General features: G+C 46.2%; 1 protein-coding gene across 3 annotated transcripts in view; it reads left to right on the top strand.

The window, feature by feature from the left end:
- The window catches only part of LOC137423532 (serine/threonine-protein kinase NIM1), a 121625-nt gene that overhangs the window by 35829 nt on the left and 63296 nt on the right, over positions 1-22500 (top strand). For all 3 annotated transcript variants that reach the window (XM_068110815.2, XM_078771379.1, XM_078771370.1), the window contains one exon: positions 3678-3824. In XM_068110815.2, coding sequence (XP_067966916.1) covers positions 3678-3824 — 147 coding nt within the window. The remainder of the gene's footprint in view (positions 1-3677; positions 3825-22500) is intronic.

The following is a 22500-nucleotide window of genomic DNA, read 5'->3' as shown; positions in this document are numbered from 1 at the left end:
CCCTAAAAAAAGAATAAATGAGGAAAATAAGGACACCGAGAGAATAAAAGAGGATAATTTAAATCCACTCGAGGAGAGTGACATCCATGAACCGAGCACTGTGGTCATGTCACAAACAGGCTTGAAGTCCCCCACCTCATATCCCGAAGAATCTTCAAATGTGACTCCGGCACAAAACGTTCCTGAAGAAGCTTATTTTATTGAAACTGAGCAATCATGTGATGTGCACCAGGAAGCTGAAACACCAATTGATTCCCCATATGAGGAATCTGATGGTGAGGGTCAAGAGGAGTCCTTTCAGATTCTAAAGGCTGTAAATATCCCTCCGGATGACGAGCTTCAAGACTTTTTGAGAGATTCCTATTGTAAAAGGAACATTGAACTGAAAGATCCTTTCCCCGATCTTCAGGTGTTGATTATTAAATTGAAGGAAATTGTGCGTAACCCTGACACTCCAAATTTCACTGATGCTCAGAAGCACAGGTTAAAAAAAAAATGGTCCAGAAAGCTCGGCAGGAGCTTCGTAAATGAGGTCCCTATGGGTTTTTTGATCTTTTTTTTTTTTTTTTTTTTTTTTGTATACTTAATCGAGGCTAGTGAAAGAGCTAACATTTATTTCACAAACAAATCAACCAGACAAACAAAATATACAAAAAGAGGAGGAAGACAAAAGGGAGCGGAAGACAAGATGGGGAGAGAAGGGGAAGCACACAACCACAACATTTGAGAGCAGGGAGAAGTGTGGGAGGGAGAGGGCTTGGTGGGCAGGAGGCGTGGGAAGGGGGGTGGGGGGGGGGGTGGGAGAAGTATAAAACACAAGGGGACCGAAATTAGCGGGGGTAGAAAAGATCAAGGTTTTGGATGGGGGAGGATAAGAGATGGTGGTGAACAGCTGTTTTAAAGACCTGGAGGGTGGAGTGGGATTGAAGAGAGTGAGGGAGTTTGTTCCAGAGGCGGGAGAAAAGAGGAATGAAGGAGTGAAGGTGAGCACAAAGTCTTGATTTTGGCAGTTTAACCATAAGAGGGTTGCAGGCAGATCTTGTGCGACCTGTAGGAATATTTGGGGGACAGAGCCCAGAGAGGGCTGGGGGGGCAAGGCCAGAGAGGAGTCGGTAGAAGACGGAAAGACCACCAACCTGCCTGCGGTGAGTGAGTGAAAGGCCCTTGGAGTTAGCTTCATCGCGGGAGATTCCAATGATTCTGAACGCTTTGGTTTCAACAGCGTGAAGACGAGCTAGGTGTGAGGCAGGAGCACCAGACCAGAGGGGAGAGCAGTATTCCATGGAGCTGCGGATGAAAGCCTTGTATGTGGTGAGGAGCTCAGGTGTGCCAAGGAAGGACTTCGCACGACGGAGGATGCCCAGTCGGCGTTATTTATTTCTATTTAGTTATTTATCTTCTTTCTTTTTCCGAAAGAATGAGTGTTAGTTTTGGCAGTCTAAACATTAACGGTGGTGTTAGTTTAGAACGCAAAGTTCAGGTAAAAGATCTGACACGGCGTTTTCACCTGGATGTCTTGTTACTGCAAGAAACGCGTGGAGATCTGAATGGCCAAGCCCAATGGCCGAAGCAAGCGAATGAAGGGCCAGTGGTTCTTTAGTGATATAAATAGTCTCACTGCTGGAATTGCTTTCTTTGTCTCCTCCTCATTAACACTCTCACAAGTTCAATATAATGAAGTAATTCCCGGACATCTGGCTTGTCTTCAATTCACTGCCGATAATCAAATCATTGTTTTTGTGAATATTTATGCTCCCCGTAAATGCTGAAAGGCACAACTTCTTTCTAAAACTAGAGGCTTTTCTGAGTACAATTGACTTTAATTGCTCTTTTATAATGAGTGGCGACTTCAACCTGCACTCTTGACCCTGTTTTAGATAGAAACAGTGTGGAGCCACATCCTAGATCTGCCAAACCCTTGGAGAAAATCATCAAGACGACGGGATTAATAGATGTCTGGCGTATTCAGCACCCGATGCAACGTCAGTTTACTTGGTCTAGATGTACGTCTCAGATACACACTCTAGCCAGGTTAGACAGAATTTATGTCAATACTGTAATGCTTGACAAGATATTGAAATCTGATATCGTGCATTCTCTTTTCTCTGATCACCTGGCTGTAACTTTGTCCTTTAAGCTTGCTCTGCAGCAACATGGCAGTCCATATTGGAAGTTCAATGTCACGTTGCTGGAAAATGCTGCTTTCTGTGAAGCTTTCAAGGTGTTTTGGATTAGCCTCAAAGAAAGAAAGAATAATTTTGATAACCCGATATTGTGGTGGGACTACGCAAAGGCACAGATCGCTGTCTTTTGCCAACAGTTTAATTATTTCTCATCTTCTAGTGTAAAAAGAGAGAGGTTCGCACTCAAAAAGGAAATAATGAAGTTGCAAACTGATGTGGCAAATAGCCCCAATAGAACAAATAATCATTTGCTTATGGAAAAGAAGACTCGACTTAACAACCTAGTCGAATATCAAGCGAAAGGTGCAATGGTCCGTCTACGGATGGATCAGCTATATAATTTAGATGCACCGACCAAATTTTTCTTTCATTTTGATAAAAAGACTACCAATCAAAGGCAAATTGAAACCTTAGAGCTCTCAACTGGTAACACTGTGACGTCACAAGATAATATAATGAGGGAGGTTTATAGCTTCTTTTCAGGCTTGTTTATGGCAAATGATGTTGACGATGACTCTAAGTTATTTCACATCTGACTTACCCATGCCAAGTGCAGCTCAAAGGGATCAGCTTGGCTCCTTACTTTCCTTGGAAAAGCTTGCACTTTCTCTTGCTTCTTTACCTGCTGGTAAATCTCTTGGATTGGACGGCCTCCCAATAGAGTTTTATAAATCCTTTTGGCCCTTATTAGGCACACAACTATTGGAGGTCTTTATTGGTTCGTTACATTGTGGTGAATTGCTGATGAGCTTCCGTAAGCAGTAATTAGTTTATTACCTAAGAAAGGAGACCCTCAGCTCATTGATAATTGGCGTCCAATATCTCTTCTAACTTCAGATTATAAAATATTTTCTAAAGTTTTAGCCCAACGCATCGCCCCACTTCTGGAGTCGTTGATTCCAAGTGATCAGTCTTATTGTATCCCTAACCGACAGATACACGACAACATATTTTTGATAGATCTTTGGCATGTGTGTAAAATAAAAAATGACAATCTTGGTTTGATTGTGCTTGACCAAGAGAAGGCCTTTGACCGTGTAAGTCATGTCCAGTGCATTCAGAAAGTATTCAGACCCCTTCACTTTTTTCACATTTTGTTATGTTGCAGCCTTATGCTGCAATCGTTTAAATTCATTTTTTCCCTCATCAATCTACACTCAATACTCCATAATGACAAAGAGAAAACAGGATTTTAGAAAGTTTTGCAAATTTATTAAAAAGAAAAAACTGAAATATCACATTGACATAAGTATTCATACCCTTTGCTATGACACTTGAAATTTAGCTCAGGTGCCTCCCATTTCTCTTGATCATCTTTGAGATGTTTCTACACCTTGATTAGAGTCCACCTGTGGTATATTCAATTAATTGGACATGATTTGGAAAGGCACACACATCCTTTAGGTTTTCCTTCGTGACCTTTTACTGTCCTCTTACTGCTCGTGACTTTTTTTCCCACAATTTATTTCCTCTATTTACGTTGTTATCCCTGAGGTGCTCGAGACTATGTCCCGTCTTTACCTCGTCACTGAACTTGCACCTGGAGGAGACCTGTTTACACGACTGCAGACCCGTGGACGGCTTTCAGAAGACGAAGCACAGAGTGCTTTCGGTCAGATCGTCGCTGCTGTAGCTCACATGGTACGTTTGCTGGTACACCATGGTTATCATTATACTATATTATGAGAAGTGTGTGTGTGTTTGTTTGTTTGACTTCCATGCACACCTCTCTTTCTTTGGTTGGTTTGGTTTTGGTGTTTGTTTGGTTTTTATCTTTTCTTTGGGGAACAGTAGACGGGGAGAGGGGAGGGGAGAGGAGACTGGGGGTGGGGGAGAGGAGTGAGGAGGAGTTGGAAAGAAATGAGGGGAGAGGAGTAAAGCGACCAACCTCCCCCCCCCCCCCCCTCCCCCGTGTGTGTGTGTGTGTGACCCACTCCCCCTTGTGTGTGTGACCCACTCTCTGGTGCAGTGTGCGTAATGTGGGAGGGATGGGGGCGGGGATGGAGAGGATTTGAGCTCTTGAAGTCACATTTTACATGAGATGTAATAACACATTTCAAGCTGTATTTACCTTGTGCACGCACATGCATTCACATGTTATCAGAAGTAAATATATTGTGGCGATTACATCATTTGTGGATCTGATACATTGCCAGTAACCATTTTGTAAAACTGAATGTGCAGCAACTAAATGAAGATGTCCAAATGTCACACATGTCCATGCCCTTGGGATTCCCACGGGTGACCCCACTAGTTATACTATATTTTAAGAAGTGTGTGTTTGTTTGTTTGACTTCCATGCAAACTTGAATATATGTATGTATGTATGTATGTATGTATATATATATATATATATATATATATATATATATGTATGTATGTATGTATGTATGTATGTATATATATATGTATGTATGTATGTATGTATATATATATATATATATATATATACATACATACATACATACATACATACATGTATGTATGTATGTGAAGAATCAGCTCTTCGTTTGCAAAAGAAGTCCACAAATAGCCTGAAAAATGGCGCAGCTTTATTAATAACCAACTTATACGGATCCGGAGGAGGCCGACGTCTACAGCAATCTACAGCAAGAACATGCCACGTCAAGCCTTCCTGAAAACACATTGATTCCCAGTCCATTTATATAGGGACACGTTTTATCAGGAAATCTCCGAGGGAACAAACAACACTGGGAGAGGTTCCTCCCACCGTTATCATTCGGGGGAGTCAGCCCGTCCTTATCAATTGTTTTTCTGGGCTCCGAGAAAACAGAACTGTAACTCACAAAGAGAAGAGTGTATGCTTAGCCAAACAAACCCATATATTTTATGGGTTTGTGTACATGAGTAATCCAAAGCATGTTTATACAGAGTCATGCGTTTGCTGAGATTAAAACAAAATATATATAGTTAACGATAGGTTCATGTCATTCTACTTGCATTACGCAAAAAAACAAGCGCATGTGGGCGTGGTTTTACGACCAGCCTCGAAAAAAGCACACGTATACAGTTTGTTCAGCATGACCTCATTTTAAGCCTTCCCTCATCCAAAACTAAAACGAAGCAAAAACCCTTTATTTACTTTATGAAAATAGCATTTCTAGACAACATTTAAATCATAACACATTACGCCTAACGTCTATAACTGAACTTTAGGCAATAACAAATCTACTACTTGACATTCCTTCCTCTTGTCTCGTCGAGACAAAGTATCTTAAGAGACAACGTGCCACATCGGGCTTTATTGAAAAATAATTGCGTAATGCGGGTATTAAAAAAATAATTGTGTAATGCGGGTATCTCCCAAGGGCATATCGTGCGCCCAAAGCGCCTCGCCCGTGCATTTGGCGAACGTGTCGTGTGGTGCGTGCTCGGAGCCTGAGGGCTCAGAACATGAAAGTCCATTAACGTTTCGGATCCACAACGAAGAGGTCTGGTCCAGATGAGGTTCTGCTCCGCCAGAGGGTGCATCACTTCCCCTGCGGAACTGGCTCCCCCCACCCTTTGCAGACCCAGTCCTTGCAGATCTTCGAAGTTAATCAACGGTCATGCCCATGAGGTCCCTCACGTGTTGCTGTTCTGGGGAATACAAAATGTCGTCAGTATCTTGTGTCTCAATTTCCTGGTCAGGGTACAGAGCGTAAAAATCCGAATCCGAATCACTTGAAGCAAAGAGATCCGCAACATGTGGATCAAAGAGATCCGAAACATTTGGATCAAAGAGATCCGAAACATTTGAAGAAAAGAGAGGGACTTCCTTTATGTCAAAGTCTCCCATGGGCGCCTGGTCGGCTTGCGGGTCTAGGACATCCGCGTCGGGTCCCTCAACCGCCAGACCCAGTGTCGCAATCAGATCCATAGTTGGGTCGGAAGGGGGCGTGCAGCTGTCAGCTTGTAATACATAAGCAGCGTTAGCCAGTACACGCAAGGGGTTTATAGCACAAGTATCACAGTCATCACATACACCGTTACAGGCAGCAGCCAGTTCCCACATGGGATCCACACAAGTATCACAGTTGCCACAAAATTCAATGCAATTTTCTGGAGCGCCGGTCGCAACTGCCTTGTTGAAGGACCCGTTCAGGTCGACGGCCTCTGTGGTCAGAGCCATAGTCGTTGTCGGCGGCTTCTTCAATTTCCATCCTGTAAAATACTTTCTCATACAGAGGAGGACTAGAGATTTCATTAGTGCCCCCCAAATTACTACCCCGATTATCACAGCCAGTGCGGTCAATAACCACTTCACTATGGTGCCCGTCCATCCCTGGAACCAGTCAGTGAGCCAGCTAAATGTATAAGAATTTTCGCGCGCGATCCGATCGATCCAATAGTATGTCATGAGCCGTAGCGGTGTCGTTTGCCACCTTTTCTAGGGCCAAAGCCAATTTGTCTATCCGGAAACTATCCATGACTGTGCCCGCTCCTGGGAAGAAGAAACCAAACACCTTTTCCCCTAGGCTCCCGTGTAGTTTAGTGGTTCCATCTTCGTTCATGACTGACCTCTTATAACGCCTGTCCAAGGACTTTGGGTCTAGCTCATCCAGTATCTCAACGTCAGGAAGGACTGAACCCAGATAACATGTGCCCCCCCAATTATTTGGTAAATAGGGGTAAGCCTTGTCGCCGCATATAAACATTGTCCCATGGGGTGGGACCAGGTGGGTGGATAAGCACTGGAGTCCCTTTACCACCCCATTAATCCTACTAACCCCCCTAGAGAATGTTATAGCCGTTATGTTGTGGTTGTGTTTATCTTGCAGTACTATTCGTAATGTAATCCCCGAGCTCCCTTGTCCCAGCTTCCCGGGGAGAGTGTAGGCGCATTCTGATTCTCCCATACGCAAGTGGCCGGAACCCTGGAGGCAGACCCTCCCTTTCTGTGGTTTGACCCAGACGGGGGCAGGCCTCTCGGCCACATGGGCAATCATTGACGGGCGATAATTAAATTGCCGATTGCAACTCTTGCCGTTGTCAACCCCTTCTCTTTCCAGCGTGGTGACTAAACATGGGGGATCGATAGGTTGTGAGCAGAGGTCATTGAGGGACAGAGGTAGCACTATCATGTGTATTCCTGTGGTGCCTGCTTGGGGAAAGCGCATGCACGACCAGCAGTGTGTCCTATTTTGAATTGTTGCCACCTCCCTGGCCACTTTCCAATATGTGTTTTCCCCCCTCTTTGGGGCCTTATCCTGGGGTTGTGGCGTGAGTATGTATTCGATGCATGGTATGTAGTTCCTTTCGCCACCGGCCGCGCCAGGGGTCCAGACGCTGCACCGGACCTGGATGGTCATGTCTTTCCCTAGGCGTGTGCGTGTTTGTAGCTTAAAATCAGGGGTTCCCCATTTGTATCCTGGTTGGGCCAAGGTCTTAATGCTAGCTTGCCCGTCTTCCCGGAACTCTCGTTGCTTTTGTAGTATCATGCCAACGCGTCCAGGCCCTGCCGACAGTGCTAGCCAATTTATGTTCACCCAATTTGTGTGCAGGGCTCTCTGTTCGAAACATGGTGGTGATACTCTTTGTCCCCATGTTACGGTGAGGTGTCGGGTTTCGTTTTCGCATCTATTGGAATCGGAATTTCCCCTAGCTGCTGTCGCTATCAATAGTATTGTACCTATGATTAGGCCCATCCTTACTGTGTTCTGGGGGTGTGGTGTCTGGTGCTTGTATGGCCAACTTACAGTGCGTGGCGTGGATCCACGAAGTCTTGCCCTCGCAAAAGTCTGCCGTTGGTGTAGTCAGCAACACCTGGACTGGTCCCTTCCACCTTGGTTCCAAGGCGTTCTTGCAGGTGAAGTGCTCCACGAACACCTGGTCTTTTTCCTCTGGTGGAACACCTGGTCCACAAGTCTCCTGGGAGCGCCTGGTCTACAGGTCTCCAATTCATAGATTCAATTCATTCAATTCATAGTTTCATCAATCCTTCTCTCAGCATCCCATTACCTGTTTCCAACATCAATAAAATAAAATTATAAAATTACTAAAAAAATCAATCATCTCAACTCTCAAATCGAATCAAAAAATAAAAATAAACGAAAATTACTTCAGCGAGAGTTTCAACTAGAATTAACACAAACAAACCACCATTAACCTCCATTAACACAAACACAAACCACCATTAACCTCCATGAACCTCCCCCTATTATTTATTTATTTTCACGAATAAACAAATAATAGAAATAACCTGGTCTACTTCCAATTTCAATTCTGGTCAGTTCTGGTGTCTGGTCACACACAATGTTTTCCTCACCCACTGTGATTCGCTCAAAATAGATTCTCACTGTTATGTCTGAAATTAAGCTACCCTACTGGGTATTCGTGAAGGGGGTCCATCTTTCCCAACCCCTTCCTTCACACCAGCCACTTCACGTTATCCACCATACTCACTGAATTGTCATCAATTCTGAAATTCGTCTCATGAAAACCCATTCAAGAGTCCGGTGTGACAGACAGCCAAACACATAGACACGCCGAAGACCCCAGGGTACCCATCAAACTAGCTTGTCCGCAGATCCACAACACAGTGAAACATGTAATTTTACTAAAATAATCACTTACTCATAACTAGCTGGATAACTAGCATAACTAGCTCAACACCTGGAACTCATAACTAATACTCATACCACTAATTACTCATAATAACTCATAATTACTTCTGTAATTACTCATACCAATACTTACTTAAAATAATGTAATATCCCAATCTTCACCCTTTATGCAAATCGAAGCACCCCGGACAACCCACAACCAATATCAACCACTGTAGCCGCCTTCCCCTCCAGGCAGCCACACACAGCCACATACATCTCCATCCACGTCACACAAGACAACAGCCAACGAGTGTGTCCACCACACAGAAACCTTTGGCAATGCAACAACCGAACTCCCAGACAACCAACAACAAAACCCAATCCATCTCCATGGCTCATCAAGCAGTTCCAACTTAATCCAGCTTCACATACCGATTTCCCCAAAAACTCGTGAAACTTCACCCCCATTCTGGAAAAACCCTGGACTAAACCCTGACACCCTAAATAACTTCAGACCCATCTCCAATCTACCCTTTCTGTCAAAAGTTTTGGAACGTGCTGTGGCCACTCAACTCAAATATCACCACTCTGCCAATAACCTGTATGAAACATCCCAATCCGGATTCTGCTCCAGCCACAGTACTGAAACTGCTCTCCTCAAAATCACCAGCGACCTTTTCTCTCCTCTGATGCCGGCAACCTCAACATTTTCATCCTCCTCACCTCAACGCCTCTTTTGACATCATCTATCACGCCATCCTCCTCACCCTGTTTAGACCAGCTTGTGCCTATTAAACCCAAATCAGTTCACTCCCAAGCTTCACATGGACCACCTACAGCACTGCAAAGATGTCCTCTACTCCACCTACTACCCTCAAATTATCCACTCTGGCTCCGGAATCCCAAAAGCACTCTTCTCTACAATAAACAAACTAAACAAACTTTACAACGTGAACAAACTCCTCAGCTCCCTGGATACCACCACCTTGCTCCACACACCTGTTGGTGCACACCTGTGCACTCACACCTGGTGCCACCTGCACCCTCCTTCCTTCCTGGACCATTCATCCAAAGCAAAATTGACAGCATCTACAACAGCTTAATCACCACAATTCACTCCCCCTTAAGGTGTCCCCCAAGGTTCAGTTCTTGGCCCCCTCCTCTTCGTCCTGTACCTATCCCCCCTTGGTCACTTAATCCGTCATGCACCATAGCCAATGCACCATGGTCTCCAATTCCACTGCTTCACCGATGACATCCAGCTTTTTCATCTCCACCAAATCGTGCTCCACCACCACCCACTCTATCCTGACAAACTGCCTAACTGAAATAAAATTCTAGCTTCAGATCAGCTTCCTCGAACTTAACTACGCTAAATCTGAATTAATCTTCATTCCCCCCAACATCGATGGTTTCCCAGTATCCACATCCGGAATCTTGGCATCATCATTGACCAAAACCCTCTCCTTTGAAAAATACACTAAACAGATCATAAAGACCTTAAACCTTAATCATAAAAACTGAAAAATGCTTCGCCATGGAATAGTCCACCACTCATATAAATAATCATAAGAGTTCTGCGAAACATCTCCATCTTTAAAACTTAGCCAACCAAATTTAAACCACATGTTTTCCCCCCAAAAAACAAGTCACATTCTTTGTATATTGCCAACATTGTTCATCGTTTAAGTATCATCCAGACCTAAATTTTTATAAACCATCAACTTGTAGATGCATTTATTTATATCCCATTAACCCAAGAACTCTCAATTGCTTGGTTATATTTTAGTAATGTCATATATCCATATTTCTTTTCCAAATTGTTCCTGATATACACATTAATCCCATCTGTCTTCGTTTCCAGATGAACTCAAATCAGGAAATCAACACAACTCCTTATTACCTCCAATCAATTCAAAATTAAATCAAACAATTTAAAACCAGATCGGATCAGCGATCAGAAATCACTTTTCCAATCAACACATTCCAAGCAACAATTCATTCAAAGACCAAGCTTAAAAACACAACTCTCATCTTACTGTGACAAGTAAGCAACCAACCTACTTCACACTAAAACAAATAACTTTTCATCACCCCTTCCTTGATGGAAAAACTTGATGATTACACAAAGTTCCCGTTTACATTTTGTGACTCACAGCTCCTGCCTCCATGGAACAATGACGCCTGAGCACTCAATTAGCCCTCCCAGTACCAAAGACTTACAATCAGACCGACAGACAGACAAATAACAGAGGCATGTCGCCAGCCCCAGCACAGGACATCCCCTTTCCGGGCAGGCATAATATAATCCACAGCATCGAAATGCCAATTTCTATCCGGGGCCTCGCAAAGCCAAAATCCATGCATGCGTGCTCCATCATGCAACCCGATCTGTACTCGGTGCGCCCGGCGCCCCCTATAATCAGTGAGTTATAATAACCACAATATCTCTGGCACCCAACTCGTGATACCACAATTTAATCCACGTTACTTGCATCTCTTCATCCTCACCGCTCGGCCCGGTTAAATTAAATTCCAAGCGTACTGTATTCTCTGTCCACTAATTATGTACATGATTTTGGTTTTACCCACAATATAATGTCCCGATATTCTCCAGATTTAGGTTCTATATCCTGTCGTTAAAGCAACACCCTGTAGACTGACTCCGCCTGTCGTTCTTCCAAGGTTAGTGAATTGCCTCTGACCTCTTACCCTTACATATCTCGAACAAAGGTCAAATAAACTTCGAAAGGTCAAACTTCAAATTGGGGTAACCAGCGCTTTATTTTTCCGCAAATAATACAAGTCCGGCGTCATTCCCTGCAGGAACCACATCCAGACAGACAAATGACCCTTATTGAGGCTCTACATCGCAAAATGCTAGCTCCTACGAATCCAACAACCGTCACAATCCGTCCAAGGACCTTCCGTACGAGGCGTGCTTCACAATGCCCATCGCACATCCTTCCTCGTTCGCACAACGCTTCATCAACGCACCTCCTCGCGCCCACACCTTGGCACGAGCCACACCACATACCGACAGTTGAAACCTCAACCGTCCTCCTTCCTCGGATCAGCGTTCTGTTGAAAACGTGACATTTCTGCTCAAATTATTGAATTTCCAAAATACTCTCCCTGCAGCGCCCGTGAGGCAGCTTGTCCCACATTATCTGCCTCCAGACCCATATGCGTTTTAATAACTTAACCTTATCAGCATCGTTCGCCAGCATACCCTTTGTCCGGCGCATCGATCATCCCAAATGCTTCGATGCATCTTCCAGCCGCCACTCCGCACTGTACCTTACTGTATGAACAAGACTTCCTGTTGGAATTTGGCTCCGGAAATTAATTACTCTGTCTTGAAATCGTTTAATTTAACCATCCTAAATAAATCCATCCATCTATCCATCTTATAAATCCATCTTAAATAACGTATTCGTCCTGTGACATTGCCTGGCATATATGTCGCAGCCGGCCACTATTCCGACATGGCTCATGACTCATGTCTAATTCTGACAAGAAGATGAAGGATGAAGGACACATATTGAGTGCGGAAGTCCGGAACACATAATGAGTCCGGAACACATATTGATTCGAATTCTGCATTTAGCGAAAAAAACAGCCCATCCTGCAACCATCTCCAATAAACCGCTTCATATCAACAGTAGATCGACAAGGGCACTCCGGGTGCTTTCCTGACCCGATTTATATCAATTCGCTTCCCAAACAACTCCCAAACAGATGAAAATCCGGACTCAGTTCAGGACCTCGCCTGTTCTCTCGGATAGACGTTAAAATGGACATTCCCGGCCTGAATTTCCCCCAAGTCGAGCAGATCGCTTACAAAGTTTCACACCGAAACCCTCTGCTTTGCACCTGACACACAGACAAACACATTGGGCAGACACACACGTCAATTAACATCCCAATATACATTCATTCCTCATTCATGTTACGTCTCTCATTCAAGGAAAAGGATTTTTTTTTTGGGACGGGTTTGGACGGGGGGTGGGTTGAGGTGGAAAGGGGAGGCAGGGCGGGGGGTGTTGGGGTGTTGCCTAGAGCCCCGGGACTGAGCTCAGGTCTTGGGGGGGTGGGGGGCATGGTGGCTACCTCCCCTTTCGCGGGGTCTTGGTCCGGATTATGGACGAGCGGCATTAGCCGCTGATTTGCTTGCTTAACTACCTCCTTAATTGTTTTGTCCTGAACTTTGCTTCCTGAACTTGCTTCCTTTGGCTCTGAAGCTTCAAATTCCTACAATGCAGCTCCTGCTTCAATTTTCAATATTTCAAAACCTAACCTGTCCTTCTCAACCTGTGGCCACCTGGCCCATTTCCTGTGAGCTTATTTATTTTCTCTTGTCCACCAGATCCTGGCCTGCTTTATCTGGACCTCTTGTCTAGAACTTAGTCTAGAACTTCCTGGCTTGACCTCGTAGTTGTCACTACCTTCTTGTCAAACCTATGGTACCTGCGCATTTCACCCTTCCTGGCCATGTCCCTTTGGCCGTCTATGTTCCTATGGCTTTCTATCTAAGTTTAGCCACAGTTAGCCACAGCCCTTCGTTCCCTGGCATGCAATGGCATACCCCATCTTGTCTCTGGGCTGTTCCTTCCTGGAAAAATCTTGGCCACCTGGTTTCAGCCTATATGGCTGTCCGACCTCATTTTCCCCTCCTGGTGCTAACTGTAACTTTAAGCTTCCTGTTAAATCCTTACTGATATCCTGCGCAAAATCTATCCTTAGCTTTTTACCCTTAATGTTTATCCAGCGCAAATATTGTAACGTTACTCTTACTATCCTTACTTGTTTATCCTGGCTTTAACAAAGCTACGCCATTCTGAGGCCTAAATGAGCCTCTACTTACAATTTCTGTTCGAGTGCAGACAGCGGGGAAGACAAGGAGACTGAACCCGCGCGAGGGAGGAAGGTACGAATTTGGAATAATAGCCCTCTGATATAAAACAACTCCCACCTTTACTCAAATCAACGTGCCGGCGCCGGCCTCAGGTCAGCCTTCCTCCTGTCCATCGGGCTCCGTTTCCCGTCCTCCGCGTCTGTTGACACCCCACTCCTGGTACCATCTATGAAGAATCAGCTCTTCGTTTGCAAAAGAAGTCCACAAATAGCCTGAAAAATGGCGCAGCTTTATTAATAACCAACTTATACGGATCCGGAGGAGGCCGACGTCTACAGCAATCTACAGCAAGAACATGCCACGTCAAGCCTTCCTGAAAACACATTGATTCCCAGTCCATTTATATAGGGACACGTTTTATCAGGAAATCTCCGAGGGAACAAACAACACTGGGAGAGGTTCCTCCCACCGTTATCATTCGGGGGAGTCAGCCCGTCCTTATCAATTGTTTTTCTGGGCTCCGAGAAAACAGAACTGTAACTCACAAAGAGAAGAGTGTATGCTTAGCCAAACAAACCCATATATTTTATGGGTTTGTGTACATGAGTAATCCAAAGCATGTTTATACAGAGTCATGCGTTTGCTGAGATTAAAACAAAATATATATAGTTAACGATAGGTTCATGTCATTCTACTTGCATTACGCAAAAAAACAAGCGCATGTGGGCGTGGTTTTACGACCAGCCTCGAAAAAAGCACACGTATACAGTTTGTTCAGCATGACCTCATTTTAAGCCTTCCCTCATCCAAAACTAAAACGAAGCAAAAACCCTTTATTTACTTTATGAAAATAGCATTTCTAGACAACATTTAAATCATAACACATTACGCCTAACGTCTATAACTGAACTTTAGGCAATAACAAATCTACTACTTGACATGTATGTATGTATGTATGTATGTATGTATGTATGTATGTATGTATGTATGTATGTATGTATGTATGTATGTATGTATGTATGTATGTATGTGTATGTATGTATGTATATATGTATGTATGTATGTATGTGTATATATGTATGTATGTATGTATGTATGTGTATGTATGTGTATGTATGTATGTATATATATATATATATATATATATATATATATATATATATATATATATGTATGTATGTATGTATGTATGTATGTATGTATGTACGTATATATATATATATATATATATATATATATATATATATATATATATATATATATATATATATATTGTTGCGGATATGAGGATTGTATTTTTTTTATTGTGTGCTTTATTATTATTATTGTCTATTCTGCGCCTCCTGCCTCCAGAGTTGTGTAAAGGTAAAAAGGGCGTCCCGGTAGTTAATTCCATGAAACACCACATTGAAGGACACGATAAAACCCTTGTTCAGTAGCTTATATCTTTATTATGTGTTTTAGGGTAAGGCCTTGTCTTCCATTAACATGACACTCCATTGTACCAAGTGAAAAAGATAGATTCCCTTCATTCCCATTCCCCAAAAAAACCTCCAACCCCCCTTTCGTCAATTGCCATTCGCATTGCCAACCAACAATTGCCGCCATTGACCACGAGGCAGGGTTGGGGAAGAAAGGCGGGTCCCCACCTCGTCATAGAGGGGAGGAGTGAGTCAGCCCCACTCAACCAACCACGAACAAGGGGTTGGACTTGGAGAGGGTGTGGAGAGAAACATCAAGGAGGTTCGCGAAGATTGAGGGGCGGGGCCTATATAACCCGCCGCGGGACGTTCCCCAAGCAAGAAAGCAGATGAGAGAAGAGCTTTTACGATATGAGCTACGACAAGAGCTGAGTGTGTGGTTTTTGGTCAGAGCTGGGTTAGTCGTCAGTGGTGGTCAGTGGTTGCGTAGAGTGGAGGGGTTGCGTTGAGTTGTCGGTGGTGAGGAAGAGTTGGACTAAGAAAGAGTCCTGGAGTTAGTGAGAGAGGGAGAGAGAACCCGTCACGTCAGACCCCCCACCAGCAGCGTTGGCTTGGCCCCACCAAGCAGCTCCGACCCGTTACCCCGCGCACACGACAGGATCGGTGGCATCGGCGGCCGTCGAGGTCCAGCCCGACGTCCCGTGCGGGATCAAACTCCAGCCAGCTCCGTGCCTTCCTCCAGCCACCCACCTCCAGTCATTCCTGCCTGCAAGTTCCCCATTCGTGTACGTGAGTTTGTTCTGTTTGTTCTGTCCTGGGTAGTCAATTAAGTCTGTATAAGCTAGTATTTTCCCTGTGTCTCTAAAAGCTTCTGTATATTATTTTCTTATCTTTCCTTCTCCTTGGTTATTTTGAGCCTGTAAATAGTAAATAAATTTAGTAGTATTTTCAACCTTTGTTTCGTCTTTTTATTCCTTTTCTTCACATCCGTCGTCTTTGTCTTTTCCCTGATTGAATAGCTGTGGCGCGATACGGCCAACGTCTGGGTGAATCGGGTTTAGTCGGGGAAAAACTGTTCGGCCGCGGCGCCTCCGCTCGGCAAACATAACATCCTTAACCGCGGACCGTAACAATTGGTGTCAGAAGTGTCGGATTCGGACCTGAAGCGTTTAACGCACTCAAAATTACAAAGTACCGAAATTTGTTTTGTTTTTAAAGAAAAACCCGAATTTTGAAATCGCGCCATGGCTGGTCAAGGCGACGGGATGTCGGTGGGAGAGATAGACGGGGTAGAATCGACCCAGGACCTCGGGGAAATGTATGTGGATGAAAGAGAGGAGGAGAACATTGGCAATGTGGTTGAGGGGGTATCAGGCGCACAAAATGGCGCTCTCGCGCAGGAGGTTACGGGCGCGCAAAATGGCGCCTCGCACATCTCTACGGCGACCGCGACCGTAGCAGTGCCGCTGGTGGATTCGAACCTTTTTTTTCTGCAAATGGGGGCCCTTATGGACAAAATGAGGGATGAAGCGAGGGCTGATCGTGAAAAAATGGAAAACAGAATGATGGGGGCCCTTATGGACAAAATGAGGGACGAAGCGAGGGCTCAGAGTGAGCAATTGGGGGTAATGAGGGGTACCGGTGAGGTATTAGACAAGAAATTTAAGGGGTTAGACAATGGGATAGAAGGGGTGAAAAATGGGTTAACGGGGGTGGAAAATAGAATGGCTGCCCAGGAGAATCAGATAGAGGGGGTGAAAAATGGGTTAATGGGGGTGGAAAATAGAATGGCTGCCCAGGAGAATCAGATAGAGGGGGTGAAAAATGGGTTCATGGGGTTAGAAAATAGGATGGAAGGCAAATTGCGGGAAATAGGGGAGCAATCCGCCCGAGAAATTAAACAAATGGGAGAGCAGATAGAGGAGGTGAAAATCGGGGTAGAAACCAAATTGGATGCTCAGAGGGATGAATTGGGACAGATGAGGGTGGCATCTACAAAAGAGAGGGAGGAGATGAAAGAAGAGATACGACGAGGTGTAAGTGAGGAGGTCTCGGGGGTACACGTGGAGGTAAAGCGAGGTGAAAAGCGGATGGAGAAAGAGGTGAGGAATAATACGGCTAGGTTACAGGGGGGAATAGAAGATCTGACGGAGGAGGTGGAACAGCTGACGGAGGGACAAAAAGAACGAACGGAGCAGGTTCAAAGGAACACTGCGGTACTAGGAGGGTTAAAAGCGACACAAAGAGACATCAAGGACGACTTAATAGCGACACAGAGGCAATGTCAGATGGTACGTGAGGGACTGACAACGAGGTTGGAAGAGGTGACAGAAGTAATGGAGACGAAGGACCGAGAGGTGAGGACGCACATAGAGACGGTCAAAATAGCCTTAGAGGACGAAATTGAGGAGACGCACCGGGAAATAAAAGAGGTGAAGCAAAAATTAGAGGAAGTGGAAGAAGAGGTGAGTGAAATGAAGAAGAGACAGACAGAAACTAAGAGAGAAATACAGGAGGAGGTGATGGAATATGTACAAGGTCGGTGCTCAACTCATTATGGTGTGCTCACTAACCAAATAAAGAGTCTGCAGGTGGTGAAGGAGGTGCGGAGACGAGGTGCCAAGGTGAGTGGCGATATACGTGGAAATGTATATGATGTGAGGGGAGCTTCAGTCGGCTTGGGGGTTGATTTGGATCCGGGTGTTCGTGAGAGGCCGTTGGTGAAGTGTGCGACAGGTACGGTGTGCGAAGGAGGAGGTGTGCGAGAATGTCCGACTCTGGGGTGTGTGAGGAAAATGTGCGCGCCAAGGAGTGAGTGTGCTGTCGAGAGTGAGTCGGTCGTAGCGCGTGTGCGAGGGAGCACATGGAAGCGTGTAGTGAGGAGTGTTACAGAGGATGTAACGGAAGCATGCACGCCTGTGGTGAGTGTTACAGAGGATGTAACGGGAGAGTGTGCGCGAGAAAGGTGTGTAACGGACAGGTGCATGAGGAAAGAGTGTGCTGTCGAGAGTGAGTCGGTCGTAGCGCGTGTGCGAGGGAGCACATGGAAGCGTGTAGTGAGGAGTGTTACAGAGGATGTAACGGAAGCATGCACGCCTGTGGTGAGTGTTACAGAGGATGTAACGGGAGAGTGTGCGCGAGAAAGGTGTGTAACGGACAGGTGCATGGGGAAAGAGTGCGCTGTCAAGAGTAAGGGAGAATGCGCGCCTGTGGTGAGTGTTACAGAGGATGTAACGGGAGAGTGTGCGCAAGAGGGTGCGCGAGAAAGATGTGTAACGGACGGGTGCATGAGGAAAGAGTGCGCTGTCAAGAGTAAGGGAGAATGCACGCCTGTGGTGAGTGTTACAGAGGATGTAACGGGAGAGTGTGCGCAAGAGGGTGCGCGAGAAAGATGTGTAACGGACGGGTGCATGAGGAAAGAGTGCGCTGTCGAGAGTAAGGGTGAGTGCGCGACCGAGTGTGGAGGTGAGAGTAGTAAGAGTGACACGGAGCGTGAGTTGGTTGTGACAGGTGAGAGAGGATGTACACCTGGAATGGAAGGATGCACACCTGGAATGGTAGAGTGTGTGTGGGAATGCACACTTGAGTTGGTAGTGAGGCACGTGGTTGGGTGTGCGAGTGAGAGCACACCTGTGATTGTCACGGAGGAGTTGACCGAGGAGGGGGCTCGAAGAGGTGTGTTGGTGAGGTGTGCGAACGACGAGTGTGTGCAAAGGTGTTCGGTGGTCAGGTGTGTGACCAAGTCTGTGAGCGGAATGAGTGTACCGAGGTGTGTAAGAGAAGGTACGACGAGGAGCATGGGAACAGCTGGATGTATGAGCAAGAAAGGGGTAGCGTATGCGTGTAAGCATGCAGGTGAGGCATCGACGGTAACCGGGTTAGCGGTTAGAACGACATTTAGCCGAATCAGGCCCTCGGTGCGCGTCGGGCAGCTTCGCGTGCCGCGAGGACCAGCGGGGATCCGAACCACGGCGGGTTCGAAAGGACCGCCGTACGTGATCCACGCTGGGCCGCGTTTGGAACGGCCGCGTCCGTGCTCCACTAGGTGGAGCGGGCAGCCCGATAGGAAGGGTCGTCATGGCGACCCCCTTTTGTTGAGGCGTTCCGGCAGGTCGAGATCAGGCCATGGGATGGCTCCGTGCCGAGGTGGTGCGTGGGATCTCGGCCCGGGTAAGCGTCCTTCCCTGCACCGAGTGCCGGACGCATCCAGCCGCCGGCACCAAACAACCCGCATTCATTGCTCGGCTTTATGAAGCCGGGCTGTGGAAGTGAATTGGCGCACCGAGAGGCACTAGTGAGTGGACTGTGATGATGGTGATAGTGATAGTGATTTGATACGAAATTTAGAAAAGTGAGTAGAATTGGCAGTAATTGGGAAATTTTTGATTTGTGGAAATTGGATGAGCAAAATTTATAGTAAGAGATGCCCTATGTGATGGGATGGCCAACTCTGTCATCCCTCACAACGGGGGGCGAAGGAGCACTAGTTTTATGGGGTTTATGGCAGTGAAAACTAGCCCGGGTGGGTTAGGATATATCGTGTGTAGGGATCTAGAAGATGACCTTAGGTAACGTTAAGATTAGTTAGTGACAATGATACCTGTAGTGGGGACGTAGGTAGATTAGTGTGGATGATAATGACGAGGGAGCGCAATAGTTTAAAGGGGCGACTGGGAAGCGCAAGTTTCAGAGGGGAGTAGTTAGATGAGATGATGCCGTGTGTTTGAGGATTGGAAGTGTATGGTGAACAGGTGTGATTGAACAGGTGGGATTGCACAGGTGTGCAACTGAACAGGTGGATGGAGCAGTGTATGAGGGAGTGATGGTGATGTGTGTTGTGTTGACCAAATGGTCCAGGAAGGAAGGAGGGTGCAGGTGGCACCAGGTGTGAGTGCACAGGTGTGCACCAACAGGTGTATGGAATACATGGAGTGTGGAGTATATGGAGTATTGGAATGGATGGTCATGGAGTGAGTATGGTGGAAACTATGGAGTGGAGTGGATGGTGCGAAGGTGTGAATGGGGGAAGAGTGGACCCCCATCACGAATACCCGGGGCGGGTAGTGTAAGTGTTAGGTAGAGGGTATAGGTAAATTGTGGTTGGATATTGGCATCTGTGGTGCGGGGGAGAGAATGGTATTTGGATGGGTGCATTAGTGTTGTGGAAATGGCTGGGCATGTAGCCTGTTAGTGTGTGTAGTTGGTTTGGGCACTCCACCACTGTGAGGATGTCGGCCAGGTGAGGCCGCAGGTGGGCTCTGGGAGCCGGTAGTTGTGGATGGGGCCCGAGGATCCGGAGGACGGACCCGGGTAGCCCAGTGCCAGAGGGCACCGAGGGGTGACAGAGCCAGGAGGGGCCTTCCCCAGTAGATAGGTTAGGTTAAGGAGCAGGTAAGCTCGGGTGGCAACTACAGTGGTGGAGGTGTGCAGGTGGGTAGACCTGCTGGGAGAGCTACACGCCCCAGCCCAGAAATTGTGCAAGGGCACCGGGAGATGAATCGGGGGAGTGAGACCCCAAATTGAGAAGCACCACAGTTTGGGCAATGGGAATTGGTTTTAGAACCCATAGTGTAAGTTGGCCAATGGATTGGCAGGGAGAGACCCCGGGTAGTGTAACGTGTGTTAAAGTCATTTAGAAAGTAGTTGGGATGAAGATCTCCTCGCACCATCTACATCCACTCACCTGAGGTGACGTAACTCCACACCATGCCATGTTTTATTATTTTTGTGCAAATGTTTGGATTGTGAGACGCATCATGACGTGGGTGTGACATTGTGCTTGATGTTCCATCTCTTCCTCCTTATGAGGATTGATGATGAATTGGGTGATGGCAAATTTTGGATAGAGGGATTGTGGAGACGAATTTGGTATAGAAGAAATATGGGAAGACATGACAGTAGCGACTAATTTGTAATGTGTAGATTTTGTACCTATGGGGTAAGGGCAGGGGGGGTGACGTACGGTAGGGACGAGCTTTTCTCACTTCACTCTCCGTATGCATTTTGCCCTGCATTGCCTTGTTTGATGTGTACCCTTGTGACCTTACCCCTCGCTCATCTGTCTGTCCCCCCCTTTTGTCTCCCACATGAGGACCTGTGCGCCATTGGGCGCCGAGGGGAGCGTGCGTGAGTCGGCCATTGTGCGCCCAGAAATCCCAGAACCAGCTGTCTGCATCGATGCACCACATTATGGACCACATGTCTGTGGCCGAGCACCACTTATGGACCCCATGGGTTGGGCATGGCCCCTCTGCTGGAACCGGCCATGAGGGCCCGAAATCTTGCTGGCGGACCTTGGCCACAGGGCACCGATGCCCCACAGGTGAACCACACGTAGTCGGCCCCCTGTGGGCCATAAATAAAATAAACATGCATGGACACATTGGGTGCATTTTATTAATCCAAATAGGCCGCCAGCAAAGAAGATGACAACACCTGGAAGAAATAATAATAGCCAGCAGAGGGAGCCGAAGAGCAAGAGATCACCTGCAGGGTTAGGGGTTGTTGTTTTTATTTTTTATTCATTGAACTGTGGTGACTGCACCGATTGGTGCCTGAGGGTGTATTGGTGCGTTTGTGGGTGCTTTCATGGTGCATTGATGCAGAGCAGACTGTCTCCCCCCCAGAAAGAACAATCGCAGGTCCTGGGTTGCATTTTGTAAATAAAGTAACGACAGTGTAAATAATAATGCTCCCCACCGTCAATGTATAGTTTAAAGACCATTCCGCAATTCGGTTAACTGTGGGCGTGAGTCTGTTAGGTAGGGTGCAATGGAGCAGCGGGACATATTTATCTATGTTTTAAAACTGTCACACCCAGGGTCAGGTTAAAAGTAGAGGGAACTACACCTACATGTCACACTAAATTAAAGTTGTAGGCCCGGGACGTGCCGAAGAGGAGGAGGGTGCAGTGTTGCGGATATGAGGATTGTATTTTTTTTATTGTGTGCTTTATTATTATTATTGTCTATTCTGCGCCTCCTGCCTCCAGAGTTGTGTAAAGGTAAAAAGGGCGTCCCGGTAGTTAATTCCATGAAACACCACATTGAAGGACACGATAAAACCCTTGTTCAGTAGCTTATATCTTTATTATGTGTTTTAGGGTAAGGCCTTGTCTTCCATTAACATGACACTCCATTGTACCAAGTGAAAAAGATAGATTCCCTTCATTCCCATTCCCCAAAAAAACCTCCAACCCCCCTTTCGTCAATTGCCATTCGCATTGCCAACCAACAATTGCCGCCATTGACCACGAGGCAGGGTTGGGGAAGAAAGGCGGGTCCCCACCTCGTCATAGAGGGGAGGAGTGAGTCAGCCCCACTCAACCAACCACGAACAAGGGGTTGGACTTGGAGAGGGTGTGGAGAGAAACATCAAGGAGGTTCGCGAAGGTTGAGGGGCGGGGCCTATATAACCCGCCGCGGGACGTTCCCCAAGCAAGAAAGCAGATGAGAGAAGAGCTTTTACGATATGAGCTACGACAAGAGCTG

Source organism: Myxine glutinosa, chromosome 1 (genome assembly GCF_964187855.1).
Source record: "Myxine glutinosa chromosome 1, kmMyxGlut1.1, whole genome shotgun sequence".
NCBI classification, from domain to species: Eukaryota; Metazoa; Chordata; class Myxini; order Myxiniformes; family Myxinidae; genus Myxine; species Myxine glutinosa.
The sequence above is the reverse complement of the archived record's forward strand: the minus strand, read 5'-3'. Positions and strand labels throughout refer to the sequence as shown.